Consider the following 18,208-nt stretch of genomic DNA (forward strand, 5'->3'; position numbering starts at 1 on the left):
GCAAATTAGACATTGAGGTTTATTGTTTATAACTGTGAACCCGTATTTCAAATAACTGTCATCGTAATGTCTATTTTTTTTCGGGTTTGATTCACCACCACCGCTATTTACACTCGTACCAGATGTTGAAGGTTGCGATCTCTTGAGAAACTTATCCATTTTACAAACGCGCGGAGTGAGCGAAAAAACAAAAGAATGACGTCCGTTCTTAGCATTGACTGCGCTTAACTGAGTGAGATGAGAGTTGAAACAAAAGAACATTGCGGGCGGCGGCGGGTGGTGCGCGCGGGGCACTTCCTGTCGCCGCAAGAACAATACGGTGTGGCAACGTCGCCGTCGCAATTTGGCTCGCGCGAGTTGGCATCCACGTAGCTTTACCAACTTACCTTAAACCTACTTTCAACTCTCGCGGCTTGTAAAGTAGATTTGAATATAAATAGATAAATGTACAAAAATAGAAAAAAAAAAAACATTAACGTGTTCTTTTAATTAAATTATATTATTTCTTAGTCTTCTTATAACACAAGGGGTTCGCCAGAATTTTTCAACTTGTAAAGGGGTCGCGAAATTAAAAAGATTGAAAAACACTGCATTATAACATACTCCATGATCAAAAATCTCCTCCTTACCTTCGAATTCGTTTCAAATTGCTTCCTATCCCCACCCGCTCTAGGCGTTCTTGCATAACAACAATGCTTGAAGTTCCTAGGCATAACACCAACTTTCGATTAAATTTATTTTCTGTATATGCCGCTAATCTTTGGGAGAATATCCCAAAATTCATCCAAGAAAGCTCATCGCTATCCACTTTTAAAAACAATCTTAAGAACTATCTGCTTTCCAAAATCAGTACAGATGTATGAGATGTATATATATATTATACTAGCTGTGCCCGCGGCTTCGCCCGCGTTGAAATTAGTGTATCACAAAGTTTTCCCGGCAAACTTCCAGTGAAACTCTCATCAAAATCGGCTTAGCCGTTCCGTAAACCTTCCTCTTGCCAATGGTGGAGCCCTTTCTCGAATGGTGAAACCGCGTGAAAATCCGTTAGTAGATTTTGAGCGAATCGATCACATACACTTTTGGGGACTTTGTTTTATAATACACTAACTGTTACCCGCGACTACGTCCGCGTGGTTATGAAGATATGCATTACTATTAAAATGTTTAACGCAAATTATTTTTTTATTGCAGTCACTTATCGAAACGCTTATCAAACTGAGTAACTTTTTAAAAGGCACAATTTAGTATAATTTAATAGTTATTTTTATAAAACCTCTATACACCACATTTTTAGTTTTATTTTCAGGCTGTTTAAGTTTCATACAAACTATCAACCCCAATTAAACCTCCTTAGCGGTGGAATATCGTAAAATCCGTTCTTAGCGGACGTCTGCTGACTATACCTCCCTGCAAAATTTTATCTTTGTCCAACCTGGATGGATAGACCATCCAGCGGTTTTTCAGTTATCGTGATGAGTGACCTTTCTCTTTTATATATATATAGATTACGATGCATTTTTTGGACACCTCCTCACCATCTATAGAGCATATATTGTACATTTCAAGTCTCTTACTTCAAAAACATAAGACTTTCATACAAACTTTCGACCCCCGTTTTTTGGATCGATCCCCCCTTAGGGGTCGATTTTCGTAAAATTAATTCGTAGCTGTTTACACTCTATAAGAAACCTACCTGCCAAATTTCAAGTTTGTAGGTGTTATAGTTCCCGAGATTTCGTGATGAGTGAGTTAATCTACCATCCCCCGTTTTAACCCCAAAAGGGAGTTGCTTTCTAAAGATACATTATTTGGTCACCTTTTTACCATCTATAGAGCATAAATTTTAAATTTCAAGTATCTTACTTCAAAAACATAGGACTTTCATACAAACTTCCAACCCCCGTTTTACCCCTTTAGGGATCGAGTTTCGTAAAATTCGTTCTTAAAAGATGTCTACACTCTATAAGGAAATTATCTATCAAATTTCAAGTTTGTAGCTGTTATAGTTCCGGAGATTTCGTGATGAGCGAGTCAACCTATCATCCCCCGTTTTAACCCCATAAGGGAGTTGATTTCTAAAGATACATTATTTAGACTCTTTCTCATCATCTATAGAGCACACGTTTTAAATTTCAAGTCTCTTACTTCAAAAACATGGGACTTTCATACAAACTTCCAACCCCCGTTTTATCCCCTTAGGGATCGAATTTCATAAAATCCGTTCTTAGCGGATGTCTACGACCTATAATGAGCCTATTTGCCAAATTTCAAGTTTTTAGGTGTCATAGTTTCGGAGGTTTCGCGATAAGTGAGTCAACCTACTATCCCCCGTTTTAGCCCCAAAAAGGAGTTGATTTTTAAAGATACATTATTTGGACACCTTTTCATCATCTATAGAGCTTACATTTTAAATTTCAAGTCTCTTACTGCAAAAACATAGGACTTTCATACAAACTTCCAACCCCCGTTTTACCCCCTTAGGGGTCGAGTTTTGTAAAACCCGTTCTTAACGAATGTTTACGCCTTCTAAGGAGCCTATCTGCCAAATTTCAAGTTTGTAGGTGTTATAGTTTCGGAGATTTCGTGATGAGTGAGTAAACCTACCATACCCCGTTTTAACCCCAAAAGCGAGTTGATTTCTAAAGATTCATTATTTGGACACCTTCTCATCATCTATAAGGTATACATTTTAAATTTCAAGTCTCTTACTTCAAAAACATGGGACTTTCACACAAACTTCCAACCCCCGTTTTACCCCCTTAAGGGTCGAATTTCATAAAATTCGTTCTTAGCGGATGTCTACGCTCTATAAGGAGCCTTTCTGCCGAATTTCAAGTTTGTAGGTGTTATAGTTTCGGAGATTTCGTGACCAGTGAGCCAACCTACTATCCCCCGTTTTAACCCCAAAAACGGGTTGATTTCTAAAGATACATTATTTGGACACCTTTTCACAATCTATAGAACTTACATTTGAAATTTCAAGTCTCTTACTTCAAAAAACATAGGACTTTCACACAAACTTCCAACCCCCGTTTTACCCCCTTAGGGGTCGTTTCTCTTAAAATCCGTTCTTAGCGGATGTCTACGTCTTATAAGGAGCCTATCTGCCAAATTTCAAGTTTTTAAGTGTTATAGTTTCGGAGATTTCGTGGTCAGTGAGTCAACGTACCATCCCCGTTTTAACCCCAAAAAGGGGTGTATTTCTAAAGATACATTATTTGGACGCCTTCTCATCATCTATAGAGCATACATTTTAAATTTCAAGTCTTTTACTTCTAAAACATAGGACTTTCATACAAACTTCCAACCCCCCGTTTTACCCCCTTAGGGGTCGAGTTTCGTAAAATCCGTTTTTAGCGGATGTCTACGCCCTATAAGGAGCCTTTCTGCCAAATTTCAAGTTTGTAGGTGTTATAGTTTCGGAGATTTCGTGATCAGTGAGTCAACGTACCATCCCCCGTTTCAACCCCAAAAAGGGGTTGATTTCTAAAGATACATTATTTGGACACTTTTTTACCATCTATAGAGCATACATTTTAAATTTCAGGTCTCTTACTTCAAAAACATAGGACTTTCATACAAACTTCCAACCCCCATTTCACCCCCTTAGGGGTCGAGTTTCGTAAAATCCGTTCTTAGCGGATGTCTACGTCCTATAAGGAGCCTACCTGCCAAATTTCAAGTTTGTAGGTGTTATAGTTTCGGAGATTTCGTGATGAGTGAGTGACCTTTCGCTTTTATATATATTATAGATTTATGTTTTATGTATGTAGATGTATGTATGTATGAATGTATGTATGTAGATGTATCTGTGTATGTTTATATATGTTTATGTTTGTGTGGTGTATGCATTTTATGTTTATTATTATTATTATTATTCTATTCCTGCCCTACTTTGCTCCGCGTTTCACATTATCACTCATTGCTATGGGTTGACTGGAAGAGATCTCTTTTAGAGACAAGTTCGCCCTTGCCAACTTCCTATATATTTTTATGACTATAGTAAAATTTGCTTAATGCAATAAACAATATATTATTAAATATGAGCAAGATACAACAATACACCCAACAAAATCGCACCCTGAACCTGGCAGAGGCTGAAGACAAAGGAAAAGGAAGGAGCCACACCCACCAGCGCTTAAATACCGTTGAGCCTACCCTACTCAGTGGACCCCCACCTATGGTTGCTTACGCACAACCCTACGTCACAAGCAACACGCGAGAATACGCGAGGACACGTGCTAATAGCGACAACGCCTAGCCAATTATTATAGTAATTACAAATTAATTTTCAATTAGAAAATGAAATATATGTTACATGGAGACTGTCCGGCTCACCTCTGAACAATCCCGACGACGCCATGTCTAGCAGGAACGGGTTCCCATCCCGGCCCAACACGGGCACAGGGGCGTTACTGGAGGCGCATTAAGTAGCGCCTCCTACGCACCCCCGTTCGTCGCCTACGGACGAAGAATCTGTGTGAACCCTATTTTTTTTCGGTTAAATCCAGGTTATTGAATAACTTTGTATTAAATTACTTTCTAATTATTGTCTTATTTAATTTCTTCAAATCCAATTTTAATTAGCTAACTATAAATTTTTTTTACCTCTCTAGTTTAGTTCGTCGCGTAAGAAAAACTATAGTCTCCTTCTCTCTTAATCTTATTTTTTTACGTGCGACAAATTAAGCATATATTTTTTTAATTTCTTCTTTATTATTTATATATAATATTATTTATTTATTTTTTTATATATTTAATTATTATTTATTTATTTATACTTTTTAATATTTTAAGTACTGCGCATGTGCCCCTGCCTGTGCATGTATGCCGTGTGGTGTCGGCCGAGTAGAATAGCACCACCCCCTTTCTACCCATGGTTCTACGTAAAAGGCGACCGAGGGATAAACCTGGCTCAAAATCATTAAGGCCCTGGAGAAGGAAAACTTCATTTGAAACCCGGAAAGGGGTCTCCGTCAAGCTTTCGTGGCATAGCCATAAAATGCGAAAGACTCCTGCAGCCGAACTGGCTGCACACGTATCGACTTGTCGTTACTGTGGGCCTACTCAGTGAGGTCGAGAGGGTGGCGCAGAGCTTAGGCAACTCTGCCTTTTCCTGAAGAGTGTCCTAGGCGACACAGTGTCTGACTGCCACTGTCTAAATCGTTTGCAATAGACGGACTAAGGCCAATGATGATGAAGCGCATATGTATGTATTTTTATGGATTGCATATATTATATAATTATATATTAGATTATATTTTTAAGCAGCATCGCTTCAGCCTGTAATATCCCACTACTGGGCATAGGCCTCTTTCCCCATGTAGGAGAAGGATCAGAGCTTAATCCACCACGCTGCTCCAATGCGGGTTTGCGGATATACTCCTTACTATGAGTAACGATCGCTATCAGACGGCGTAACGTGCTCTCCGAGGCACGGTGGGGAGACCTACAAGTACTGCACAAACACCTAGACCACAGCAAACACCTGTATGGTCAATACAAATGTTTGTCATGTGCGGGGATCGAACCCGCAACCGCCAGCGCAACAGGTACAATCCATCCGCTGCGCCAACGTTGGCGTCAAAGCTGCATAAGCCCCTTAAATTTAACATGCTCCTTTCTGGTGGGTAGTCTGGAAGAGATCACTATCTAGTGACGGGACCGCCCGTTGCATGCGATGTAATTATTTTTACTGTCTACAATACAGTTTTTATTGTTATTTATTTTTAGATGATTTACATCAATTTGAATATAATTGATTTCGACAGGACTTAGGGTTCTCTAAGAATAAAATAAATACAAGTTCATAAAACACCTCTTTTTATTTCCAACAGCATACGATAACAATAAAAAATGTATTCCACAATATAATGTCCTACGCATTTTGCTATGGGGCAATGCAGCTAATATTAACGCTGTATTCGTTCTGCAGAAATATCCAAACGGACTATCCGTTATATAAAATCCGTATATAAAATGGGGTGTCAAGAATCTCTGAGAGAGAAGTATAAAGATAACAATATACGAGTAGACCTTTGCATCGGTGTATATTTATGAAAATATTATGTGTATACGTAGAAATAGGCATCTGTTTGTTAGCCGTAGTGATCGACATACCTTAAGTAATGTTACACTCAGGAATCCCACATACTAAGGTTTCCTAAATCATCATCATCATCATCATTTCAGCCTATTGCAGTTTACTGCTGGACATAGGCCTCCAGAAGTTCGCGCCAAAAATGCGCGAACTCATGTGTGTTGCCCATAGTCACCATGCTGGGCAGGCGGGTTGTTGACCGCAGGGCTGGCTTTGTCGCACCTGAGACGCTGCTGCCTGTCTTCGGCCTGTGTATTCCAAAGCCAGCGGTTAGATGGTTATCCCGCCATCGGTCGGCTTCTTAAGTTCCAAGGTGGTAGTGGAACCTTGTTATTCCTTAGACATTATCCTCTTACGACACCCACGGGAAGAGAGGCGGTGGCTATATTCTTTGGTGCCGTAGCCATACAGCACAGGTTTCCTAAATGCCGGCTTATAAAAAAATGTCATTATTTTATAGGAATGTCTATTTTGATATACCTATAAATAAGGTTCCGGCTGCGTTTCAATCTCTGCTTTTACAGATGTTTAAAAAAAACACTACTTTCTACTTGTATAAAAAAGCTTATACGATATCAATGAATACCTTAACGATGAATAGGTATGGAATTAAATTAGGCTTGACCAGGCTTTCTCTATATACCGCCGGGGCGAGGTGGCGAATGCTAGCGCGACCCCATCTTGCCCCACCCAGGCGGACGACCTCTCACACGTGGTGGTTTTTTAGTCAGTAGGAGTCTGAGATAATCCTCTGGCCTCTCCCCCGCGCCGGAGGGTATCCATGATTTCTATATCCCATCTTTTTCTATATCTCGCCCTGTCATTAGATATATTTCCAAATAATGTAAGCGTATCGTGATTTTGGCTCACACGATTGGCTCGTGTTTGTCCTGGTCATTTTATAGTCAAAATGTAAATTTTGTTTACTTTTTCAACCGACTTCCAAAAAAGGAGGAGGTTCTCAATTCGACTGTATTTTTTTTATGTATGTTACCTCAGAACTTTTGACCGAGTGGACCGATTTCGACAATTTTTTTTTAATCGAAAGGTGGTGTATGTCAATTGGTCCCATTTAAATTTATTTGAGACCTAACAACTACTTTTCGAGTTATATCTAATAATGCGTTTTTACTTGACGCTTTTTTCGTCGACCTACGTTGTATTATATCGCATAACTTTCTACTGGATGTACCGATTTTGACAATTCTTTTTTTTTTGTTGTAAAGGGGATATCCTTAGTTTGGTACCATGATAAGGAAACCAGGAGCAGATGATGGGATCCCAGAGAAATCGAGGGAAACTCTCGAAAATCCGCAATAACTTTTTACTGGGTGTACCGATTTTGACAATTTTTTCGTCCATCTACGTTGTATTACTCGTCGATGAAATTGAAGTCGGTTTTTTTTCGTTTGTGAGCAAACACAATTATTGTCTCTCGATCGAGTGATAGCATATGGAATGTACTATTATCACGTCCAAGATGTTTTGTTATGACGTTATCACTTTAAATTATCGTCCGTAAACCAAAACCAGACAACCAATTTTTTTTCAAAGTAAAAACTTAAAATAATAGTGAATTTGAATATTTACCCAATATCAGATTACAAGCTTAGGAAATGTAGGCGATGTGCCGTCACGGCAACTCACTGATGCGCTGGCAGATACGAATTAAATCGGGATTGACGTTCAAGTACAAGCTGTTTAGTATTCAACATTTATTTTTTACGCATCTATTTAATCTAATACCTTTAAACGAGGAAAACTTTGTACATATATGTAGATATAATCTGAATCTCGGAAACGGCTCCAACGATTTTCATGAAATTTAGTATGCAGAATGTTTCAGGAGCCATAAATCGATCTAGCTAGGATTCATTTTTAGAAAACGTCGTTTTGTTTTCAGGCAATAAAAAACTGCTACAATAATATTTTGCTGCTACAATAATATGTTTTCAAAGTTATAATAGCTAAAGTGGGAAATCGACCGGTACCGTAACGAACCAACCCCGGTTCAAACCCATATGTCTCCAGATCGTTTTTTTCCTTTTTTTTCTAATTGTACCCGTGGTTTTTTATTTAAATAAGCAGTTCAAATTTTTTATTGTTATTTCGATAATATCGAAAAATATCATTCATATTTCATCAGTATGATATTAGTTTTTAAATATAGTTTCGAAAAAACACGAGTTGCTAAAAAACCGACAGAACCGAGTCACGCTCGGTCACCCAGGAACTAATCGTAATTCGAACATTACATTTAAAAGTAATAATCATTAACCAATGTGCTTTATGAATATTACATTAATTTGAACTGTCATCACCTTTGAATTTCGTACCAGTCGTGTCTAGAATTTTACTGATTTTTTAATTAGGTATTTAGGCTATTTATTTCATAGTTTAAAGCCTAGGTAATGTTATTCTTCTATGATCCGTGATACGAAAAAGTACATTTTTGTAGCGATATCATAAGGTAAGTCATTTATTCAAATTATTAAAATAGTTGAACAAAAAATCTTCCCTTGTGGAACGCTTGATTTTTATTAAATTTTAGCATTAAAATAAAAGAATTGACGATTAAATCTAACATGAAATAGTAAATTTATATTGTGTTACCAAGCTACATTTATTATAAAATAACAAAACTACGTTGCGTTGCAAAGACTGGATAGATCTGCTTCAAACACAATGCGAGACATCGATGAGATAAATGCAGAAGCACTGAACGAGAATGCAGCGATCAAACAGGCGATATTAAGTGGTGATTCTAATGTGCAGAAGTTTTATGATAATGCTGTAGTGTTCATCACTGGCGGATCAGGATTCATTGGCAAACAGCTAATCGAAAAACTTCTAAGGTAAGATAATATTTTTTTATCTTTTAAACCACCTTACAAAATCGTGTAATCCACACAAATCCAAAAAGTTAATCGAATCTTAATAGTCGACTGAATGAACGTTTTGTTTTATTTTACTTCAGTACCCTTTGGTGCACGTCTAGGTTACCAATAGAGATAATAAATAAATAAATAAATATTTTTATTTTAATGAAAAATAAATTATAGTTTAAAAAAAACTAAAAAAACCACGCTTTTATAGCTGTATATTTTAAAGCTAAAATATTTTCTACTTTTTAGTTCGATTAGCTATAAAAGCGTGGTTTTTTAGTTTTTTTAAACTACAATTTATTTTTTTATTTTTAGGTCGATTTTTCAATTAATTATTTGCGGACATGGGATGCGCAGATAGTGCGCTAGCTTTATCTCTCTAACTTCCTTACAGAGGATCCACGAAAGAATTTATTAATCTTAGCGGCCCTAATAATAATGTTGGGAAACTTTTATTGAATTATTGCATTGTCATCGATCCTTGATACGAGTGCAAAGTTTCAAATTAATAAAACTTCTGGAAATTGGTGAAAATCATGCTCAAAGATTCCATTACATACAACCCAAGCTAATAAAAGCGTGGTAAAAATGATATTGCGACCGTCAATCTTCAAATAGACAAAGCGCTCAACGTACGACTTAAATTAGTGATATATAATGTACTCCTAGGATGGAGATTTTCTTCAGACCTAAGAGGGAAACTATGTGCAAAGTCTAAGAAATAATCGTGTTCTTTTAAATTGGAAGTAGATTGATTGATAGAATACAGTGCATGGTATTGGTACTCATGAAAACGAACCAGGTCTGAGTAGGGAATTCGGTACCATGTTCATATTTCTTTTTTAATCGGAAAAAGGAGAAAATTCTCAATTTGACTAGTTTTTTAGGTGTGTGTCACCCAAGTATCACCTTATAACATTGTACTGGGTGCGCCGTAGCGATTTCGATGATTTTTATTTCATTTGAAAATATTAACTTATATTGTCAAATTTCATTAAGCATTTAAACTTTCGCCGTCGTAAATTTTGTGAGAGTCATGAAGATGATTGTACGGAACATAAAATGCTTTCGCTAGAGCAGTGACGTATTCTTTGGTACATGGATCTGCCCTACGATATAATAAAAATAAACAGTAAGATTGATTGCCTGCATCTAGTATCTGAAATAAGTTTTGGAAGTTCCTCAACGTTATTCAAATTATTTAAAAAACTCGCTGCTACTAAGACTACCTGTTGGCTTTCTAAATAAATAAATAAATAAAGTATAAGCTTGATTTTTCTACAGGCGTTGTATTGCTGTATGTCTTAATACCATTTTATGTATTAATACCTGCATGACTTTTTTAGCACTTGATGAGAAGAGTTATTACGACTTTAGCAAAGAAACACAATTTTAACTTTCGAGAAGTTTTTTCATGATTTGTTTATTGATTTTCAGGTCATGTAATATAATGAAAATCTATGTTTTATTACGAGTGAAGAAGAATAAAACGATTGAAGAGAGACTGAAGGCTCTTCTGGACGATCCGGTACGTAATAAATAGTAAATGCTAAAATATAACAACAATAAAATAATGTCTCGTCTAATGGGTATAGAGTTATTCTCCTATAAAGTCCCTCTCTTTTCTCGTTATCTTGAATTCTAGTAAGTCTAGCAACCTGTAACACGCTCCACTACAGACACATAAGTAGTTACAAAAAGGACAATTTAACAATGAACAATATTATATAATAGTATTTGTATTTTTTCAGGTGTATGACGACCTTCATAAGGAACAACCTAACTTCGTGCATAAAATAGTTCCAATAGAAGGTGATATTGAGTCTCTGAAGTTGGGAATTGATGACGAGAGTTGGAAAACACTTGCCGAGGAGGTAAAGATGTTAATCTATTTGTCACAACATCTGCTTCACTTGTAATGAGTCACTTGTAGTGGCAAATATGAGAATTATTCATTCGATTTGTGTTTTTTTTTTCATTGTAAATACACGTTGCGCTTCACACTAATCAGACTCTAAACGTTTGAAACTTTGTGTAAGGGGCTCGGAGACACAAAACACTTAAACTATGCCAGATCACCATCGTCAATATTTTGCTGATCACGCGTAGCTTCTGTTTAAATTTCCAAATTTTGTACCGTTTTAATAGTTCCGGTTAGTAACTGAGTATCCTTTATCTTCTACACTCTACAGTGAAATATCCCTAATCGGATTTCTCCAAGCTTTGCAGAAGGTTACAGACAGATAACATTCTCGAACTCATACGGCCTTTCGCTAGTTTGTCATCCTTGAAACATTAAAAGATTACAAAATATTTCAGTATTTTTAGCATTTGTCTAAAATTCTTAATAAATTTTCCATATTAATAAAGTTACTAGTTTTTATTAATACTATTGTTTTAGGTTAATGTAATAATCCACGCCGCTGCTACGGTAAATTTCAACGAAACAGTTAAAAAGGCTACTTTAACCAACGTTCGGGGAGCAAGAGAAGTACTAAAATTAGCGGAAATATGCAAGCAATTAAAGTAAGCCAATTATTATATTATTTGAGAACTATTAATAAAAAGTTAAATATATATATATGATGCTTCTGGTGTTGCAGGCGTAATAAAGGTAATAATAGGTAACCGCTTTCCATCAGTCCTGTCGTACGCTTGCTTGCTACTTTAATCGTATCGTATCCATTTGCTTAATTATGCGAGACTAATAGCGATTACCATTTTGGCAAGTTACTTATCAAATACGGTTAACCGACGACCATATGACGTTGGTATTTTAGCTTCTTATATATATTTAGGTATAAATAGTAGTATAAATATATATGTGTAACATACACATAGTACACACACACATGATACATACACACACACATGATAGTCTGTTCATAAGATAAGCTATTTAATGCTTGTAATATAGGTAACAGCCGACTTATATTATTTTTATACTGTTAGTAAATGTACCTAAGTACATGAGATGTCACCAACCCGCCTGCCCAGCGTGGTGACTATGGGCAAAACACATGAGTTCACGTTATTTTTGGCGTAAACTTGTGGAGGCCTATGTCCAGCAGTGAACGGTATAGGCTGTAATGATGATGTAATGATGATGACATGAGATGTATAACTCCAGATGTCACCCCATCTTCATATTTACTATACCTAGATCGGAGTCGAGCCGACAATCACGCATCGGAGAGCAGAGTCGCTGCCAATTGCGCCGATTCCGCCAATAAATCAATCGAGTCAATTATAAATATTTTTTCCAGGGTCTACTACTATAGTATTAGTTCTTAATATTCTTAAGCGATTAATATTTTCAGATCTCTAGTGCACTTGTCAACAGCTTACTCGCACGCTACAATAAGTCGTGTCGGAAAAGAGGTTGAAGAAGACTTCTACGAAAGTCCAATATCACCAGACATCTTGATAGAACTGGCTGAAACAATGGACAATGAGGTTCTTACCGCTATGATAACTCCGTAAGTCTGGGGACATTGTAAACGTCTAAAATAATTTCAATTTCTTTTAGGACTTTTTTTCGAAGTAAGACACTGATGTCACAAATATGTTATATATTATCAACATAAAAAGTGGTAGAAAGTATCCACCAACTGGCATTGGAGCAGCGCGGTGCATTAAACTCTGATTCTTTTACGTCCTACATGGGGATAGAAGCCTATACTCAGCAGTACGATAATACAGACTGAAGCGAAGCGAAATAAATAAAAAATTGACAAATGTTGGTCGACAATTTTAGAGAATTTCGATAACTGTCGAATTCGACGACTAGTCGCAGAATATTCCTTTCTAATGCCCGTTTTCAATAATTTCTCTATCTCTGGTTGTACTTATCATTACTAATAGATTTTACATATATATTTGATATATTGAACAAGTTCAGAGATAGATACGATATTGTAGCTGGCCGTGGGCCATTGTTATTAGTCGCTGATCATTCTAACTAGCCTCTCGAAGTCAAGTGTGGTCTTTTCGAATGAAAACTGAAGATAACTAGGGGCTTTTAACGTAGGGCATAGGAAGAAATCTTTTTCTCAAAATCTGGAGCATTTTTTTTGGGGAAGTACAATCATCTTACACTTACATCAATCTTACAGAAGATATCAGTTAAATATAGCGTCTCTCAATTAGTATTGTGTTCCTGTGGTGAGTAAAGCAGCCAGAGCCCCTGATGTCATCTCAGGGTTGCCTCTTTGGCTTTGATTTAAAATGAGTATAATTCTCCTCTAAGATCTTCTACGCGATATAAGGTTGCGTTTGCAAATTTAGTGCGATATATATTTCAGACTCACGAAGGACTGGCCTAATACTTACACATTAACAAAAGCAGTCGCGGAAGAGCTCATAAGAGTCCAGGGAATAGGACTGCCTGTCTGCATTGTTCGACCAGCTTGTGGTATTATTTTGGATTATGTGTTATAAATAGGATGTTAGCTGTTTCTTAGGTTATACGATATTTATTTGTGTAGTCTGTATTATCTAAAATCTCTCTTTTTTTAAAAGAGTAACTGTCGAGATTCTCGCCGATTCTTTTCTGCAGAATCAACATTCCGAATCGGTGGCAGAAGTTACTTTTAACAATAGTTAAAAAAAAAAATTATTCAGGCTTTGTGGTTACAGCAGCAAAGAATATAGCCACCCCCTTTCTTCCCGTGGGTGTCGTAAGAGGCGATTAAGGGATAACACAGTTCCACTACCACCTTGGAACTTAAAAAGCCGACCGATGGCGGGATAACCATCCAACTGCTGGCTTTGAAATACACAGGTCGAAGACGGACAGCAGCGTCTTCGTTGCGACAAAGCCAGCCCTGCGGTCACCAACCCGCCTTCCCGGCGTGGTGACTATGGGCTACACACATGAGTTCACGCTATTTTTAGTCCAAACTTGTGGAGGCCTATGTCCAGCAGTGGACTGCGATAGGCTGATGTGTGTGTGTGTGTGATGATTCAGAGATGTCTTTGAAGCCTACTTGAGTGAAGTTATTTTTGATTTTTATTTTGAAACAACGAATCAACGATAACATTATTTTTAATTCTTTTGATTTGTTTTTAAATTAACTGAAGATCGTAGAATAATAAATAATAAAACAGATATAATATATTGCATTTCTATGATTTCCAGTGATAGCATCTTACAGAGAACCATGTCCCGGTTGGGTTGACGTCAGAAATGTGTATGGACCTAGTGGGGTAAGAAAATATCAAAATATTACTTAAAACACACGCAACACACAAGGCACAAGAATAAATATCTTGCTCGAAATTCGGAGCGACCCGACTGAAGAAGTACCTCCACCTTTCAGAAGAATAAACACGTAGCTAAATATTATTGCTCACAAGTAGGATTGTGTTCCTGTGGTGAGTAGGAGGAAGCTATAGCTTTTGTGAAGGGTCACAATAGGTTCAGCAACACGTTTACAATAATCCTGGTGCTATCTTCTGTAAGGTTGAGGTACTTTCCCAGTCAATTGCTTCAGATTTTGAGCAGCATACATATATCCTCCTGTGCCGTACCTTAAACTTGTATATGTACCTTTTTCTTAATTTCAGCTTGTGCTTGGAGGTGGTCTAGGTGTTCTGCATACTTTGCTGGTGAAAAATAGTGTTAATGTAGATTTTGTACCAGTTGACATTGTTAACAATATCATCATTGTGGCGGCTTACGAGACGCAAAGTAAATACGTTTCAGGCAAATGTCAAATAAATATTTATGTTGCAACTAAATCTAGAACTCCAGCTCCTATCGGTGAGGATTATTTTATCTTTTAATACTTGATCAACACAGTAGAAGACAGAATAACTTTAATTCTCGACGCTGAAATAGGTGTGTTATAAATTTGACGCCAATGTTGAATCCTCACCTTGTACATTGCATCGCATATCATCATCTAAGAGACGGTCAAAAACATACGATATGATTCAGCGTGTAACATGCCACTGCTTGGCATAAGTCTCTTTCTCCATGTAGGAGAAGGATCAGCTTAATCCACCACATTGCTACGCTGGGGGTTAGATATATTCCTTGCTATGAACATGACGTTTATATGACAACAACCGGGACCGACACCTTAACGAGAGTACACCGAGGCACAATGGGATAACTCACATATAAAAACATACTTTAGATAAATATTTTTAAATAAAAAGCAATAGCGATAGTTGAGTTAAAACTATAACAGTGTCGAAGGTGGCCCATTTCAAAGAATATAGAGAAATGCTTAAAACGGCGGCACAAGGATATAAAATCGTAACTAAAGCTAATAAGTTAAATTTTACTTCGAGGCTTTAAATTTTTATTTCTGTATACAATATGCCTATATTCGGTGTTAGTCATTTTTAGCTCCCGATATGTCAACACAATTCAAAGCACCATCCTTACGGGAGCAGTGCAGGTCGTGACCTTTCAATAAATATTCAGTTTTGCTTTTATATTTTTAAGGGTCGTCCATAAATCACGCGATGCTCTAAGTGAAAAAACAACAACAAACACGCTACAACCTTAATGCTAGTCTAGAAATTTATATTACAATGCCTGATTTTGCAAAATTTATTCAGCTTATGCGTCAGGTGTATTTACAGATAACATGTTTTGAAAATTTCAATTTACTTTACACAAAAAAATACAAGTAATTTTTGGTTATGTGGGGGGGGGGTGTTGTACAAGTAGGAGCCAGGAATCAAAAAATTTCTAAAACACATCACTTGATTTATGGGCGACCCCTGATACGAGAAATTTATTTATTTTTTGTATTTCAGGTGTTTTAAGCTCAGCTCTGCGTAATGAAGCGATGAACATCGTTACGAGTAAAGCTATTTGGTACTGTTTCGCAATTGCGACGCCCTACAAGTTCATTTATCGAATACTAACGTGGATCTTGCATTACATTCCTGCTGTCATGGTCGATGGAATCTGCAGGTTATTTGGACAGAAACCAAGGTACTGACATGCTTATTTTTGTTCTTTTTTAGAAAGAATTATTTACAATCGTTATTAAAATTTCAGATTACTCCAAGTGTACAAAAAGGTGTCCTCACTGTCATCGGCTCTCCAGTACTTCCTTAATAATGACTGGGTATTTCAAGACACTAACACCCTCAGCATGTCCAACAGCTTGTCACAGACGGACAAATTGATTTACAATTGTGACTTAGCGTCTGTAAATGCACGTGAACTATATTATATATGGGCCTATGGCATAGGAAGATTCATCGTCAAAGATGACGCCAAGCTAAGAAAGTACGCTCAAAGAAAGCAGACTGTTTTGAAATACGTTCATTATCTAATCTTACCTCTTTATTTATATGCGTTGCTTAAAATAGCATTGATGGTAGTAAAGATTATATTACATGTTACAAAAATTGATAGCTATATATTTTAAAATGTTCAAAAGATGTACATTGTGTTAGTAAAATAAAACACAAACAAATGTTCTTAATGTTAAGTGGAGGCGGTTATTTGTTTAATAAACTGTGTTTCCTGTGTGTTATTTCATTATGCGTTTGTTTGAAACGTTATCAACATATTTTTTACACAACTATGTAGTTCAGCAAATAAGCGTACGGCTCACCTCATGCTAAAGATACCGTAGCCTATAGACGCCCGCAACACTACAAGCAAGCGTGTTGCCGACCCTACCCCTGACCCTCCCCAGGAGTAGTTTTCAACTACTCTAAAATCCACACATAGACAATGCATGGGGTTGCTGTCGGCAGGAATGTGCTTCAGATGATAATTTTATTATTTGTGCTAAATGTTGTCAGTTGTTAGCACAGATATCACCTCCGACTGGAACTGTCCTAATTGCAAGATGAGTACTCCGAAGACTGCTAGAACTGACAACACACCCTTACGGAATGTCTCTACAAGCAGGGGATGCAAAAGACCTGCTATAAATTCTCCATCACCGCCAGGTGCTACAATTGGCGAGAACAATCTAAAATCAATTATTCAAGAAATGTTACAGATTGAATTTGGCAATATGCTTAAGCAGTTCAACGATAGTCTGAAGATTGCCATTAGTGAAGAACTTGCACCAATTAAGCAGGAGATGAAAGATATGAATGAATCAATGTCTTTTATAAACCAAAAGTTTGAGGAAATTAAAACGAAACAAGAGGCTACAACCGAGAAAGTAAAAAATTTGGAGGTGGAAAATAAAAAGCTAAAGCAAACGGTTGAAAGTCTTAACACACGCATCAACTACTTGGAGCAACAGTCACGGTCTTCGAACTTGGTGATTCAGTGCGTGCCTGAAAAGAAGAATGAAAATTTGTACACTATTGTAACCCAACTAGTCAAGACAGTACACAGCGAAGTAAAGAATACAGATGTTTTGCATTGCACTCGGACTGCCAGGATTGCTACCTCGGGCTCTCGTCCCCGATCAATAATTATACAACTGGCTTCCCCAAGAATCCGCGATGAATTACTTGCATCTGTTATAAAGTACAACAAATCTAATCCTGAAGAACGACTGTGTACTAACCACTTAGGTATTATGGGACCTAAATTGCCTGTGTATGTTGTTGAGCATTTATCACCTTCGAATAAGGCTCTTCATGCTGCTACCAGAATAAAAGCAAAAGAAATGGGCTATAAGTATGTGTGGATTAGAAGTGGAAGAATTTTTGTAAGAAAATGTGAGACCTCTGCTTATATATTAATTAAGAACATGGACACTTTAAATAGGTTAACTTGACTTTAGTACTTTTTTCTTTATTATTTGTATGCTGATAAAACTTTTAATATTTACATTCAACAGTCTAAAAATATATTATCAGAACAGTAGAGGTTTAAGAACAAAAACTAATTTATTCTATAAAAATCTGTGCTGTAGTAACTACGATATTATAGTTCTCACTGAGACTTGGTTAAATGAAAAAATGATGAGTAATGAATTGTTTGACGACAGGTATATTGTTTATAGGAGAGACAGAATGAGTTCCAATTTTCTTAACAAAAAGGATGGAGGAGGTGTATTGGTTGCTGTAACAAGAGAAATAGTCTCAAGGCGTGTTACTCAATGGGAAAGTAACAATGAGTGCCTGTGGATTATTTTTCATATTGGGAGATCTGAGGCCTCTCGTCAAATAGCTTTATCTGCGACTTACCTTCCACCGCCAGTAAACCTTTCTAATCTCGAACATTTTATTGATAGTTGTAATTACGTCTTTGACAACTGTAATGTTAGTGATGTTGTTT

At 36.9% G+C, this 18,208-nt stretch overlaps 1 protein-coding gene across 1 annotated transcript; it reads left to right on the plus strand.

Moving 5' to 3' along the window:
* The first annotated feature begins 237 nt into the window (after positions 1-237).
* LOC123668136 (fatty acyl-CoA reductase wat-like) lies at positions 238-16,498 on the plus strand. The gene is made up of 12 exons (XM_045601928.1): positions 238-368; positions 8,274-8,324; positions 8,860-8,958; positions 10,426-10,516; positions 10,740-10,862; positions 11,390-11,514; positions 12,309-12,467; positions 13,293-13,402; positions 14,129-14,196; positions 14,557-14,752; positions 15,763-15,943; positions 16,010-16,498. The coding sequence occupies exons 1-12, from the start codon at positions 238-240 to the stop codon at positions 16,383-16,385; spliced, it is 1,710 nt and encodes a 569-aa protein (XP_045457884.1). The 3' UTR covers positions 16,386-16,498.
* Positions 16,499-18,208: the final 1,710 nt, after the last annotated feature.

Source organism: Melitaea cinxia, chromosome 30, assembly GCF_905220565.1.
Source record: "Melitaea cinxia chromosome 30, ilMelCinx1.1, whole genome shotgun sequence".
NCBI lineage: Eukaryota > Metazoa > Arthropoda > Insecta > Lepidoptera > Nymphalidae > Melitaea > Melitaea cinxia.

Coding starts and splice junctions, on each gene's coding strand:
- LOC123668136 (XM_045601928.1), top strand. CDS start 238: ATGAGAGTTGAAACAAAAGAACATTGCGGGCGGCGGCGGGTGGTGCGC. Junction 10,863..11,389: donor GGAAAACACTTGCCGAGGAG/GTAAAGATGTTA, acceptor CTATTGTTTTAG/GTTAATGTAATAATCCACGC. Junction 13,403..14,128: donor CATTGTTCGACCAGCTTGTG/GTATTATTTTGG, acceptor TATGATTTCCAG/TGATAGCATCTTACAGAGAA.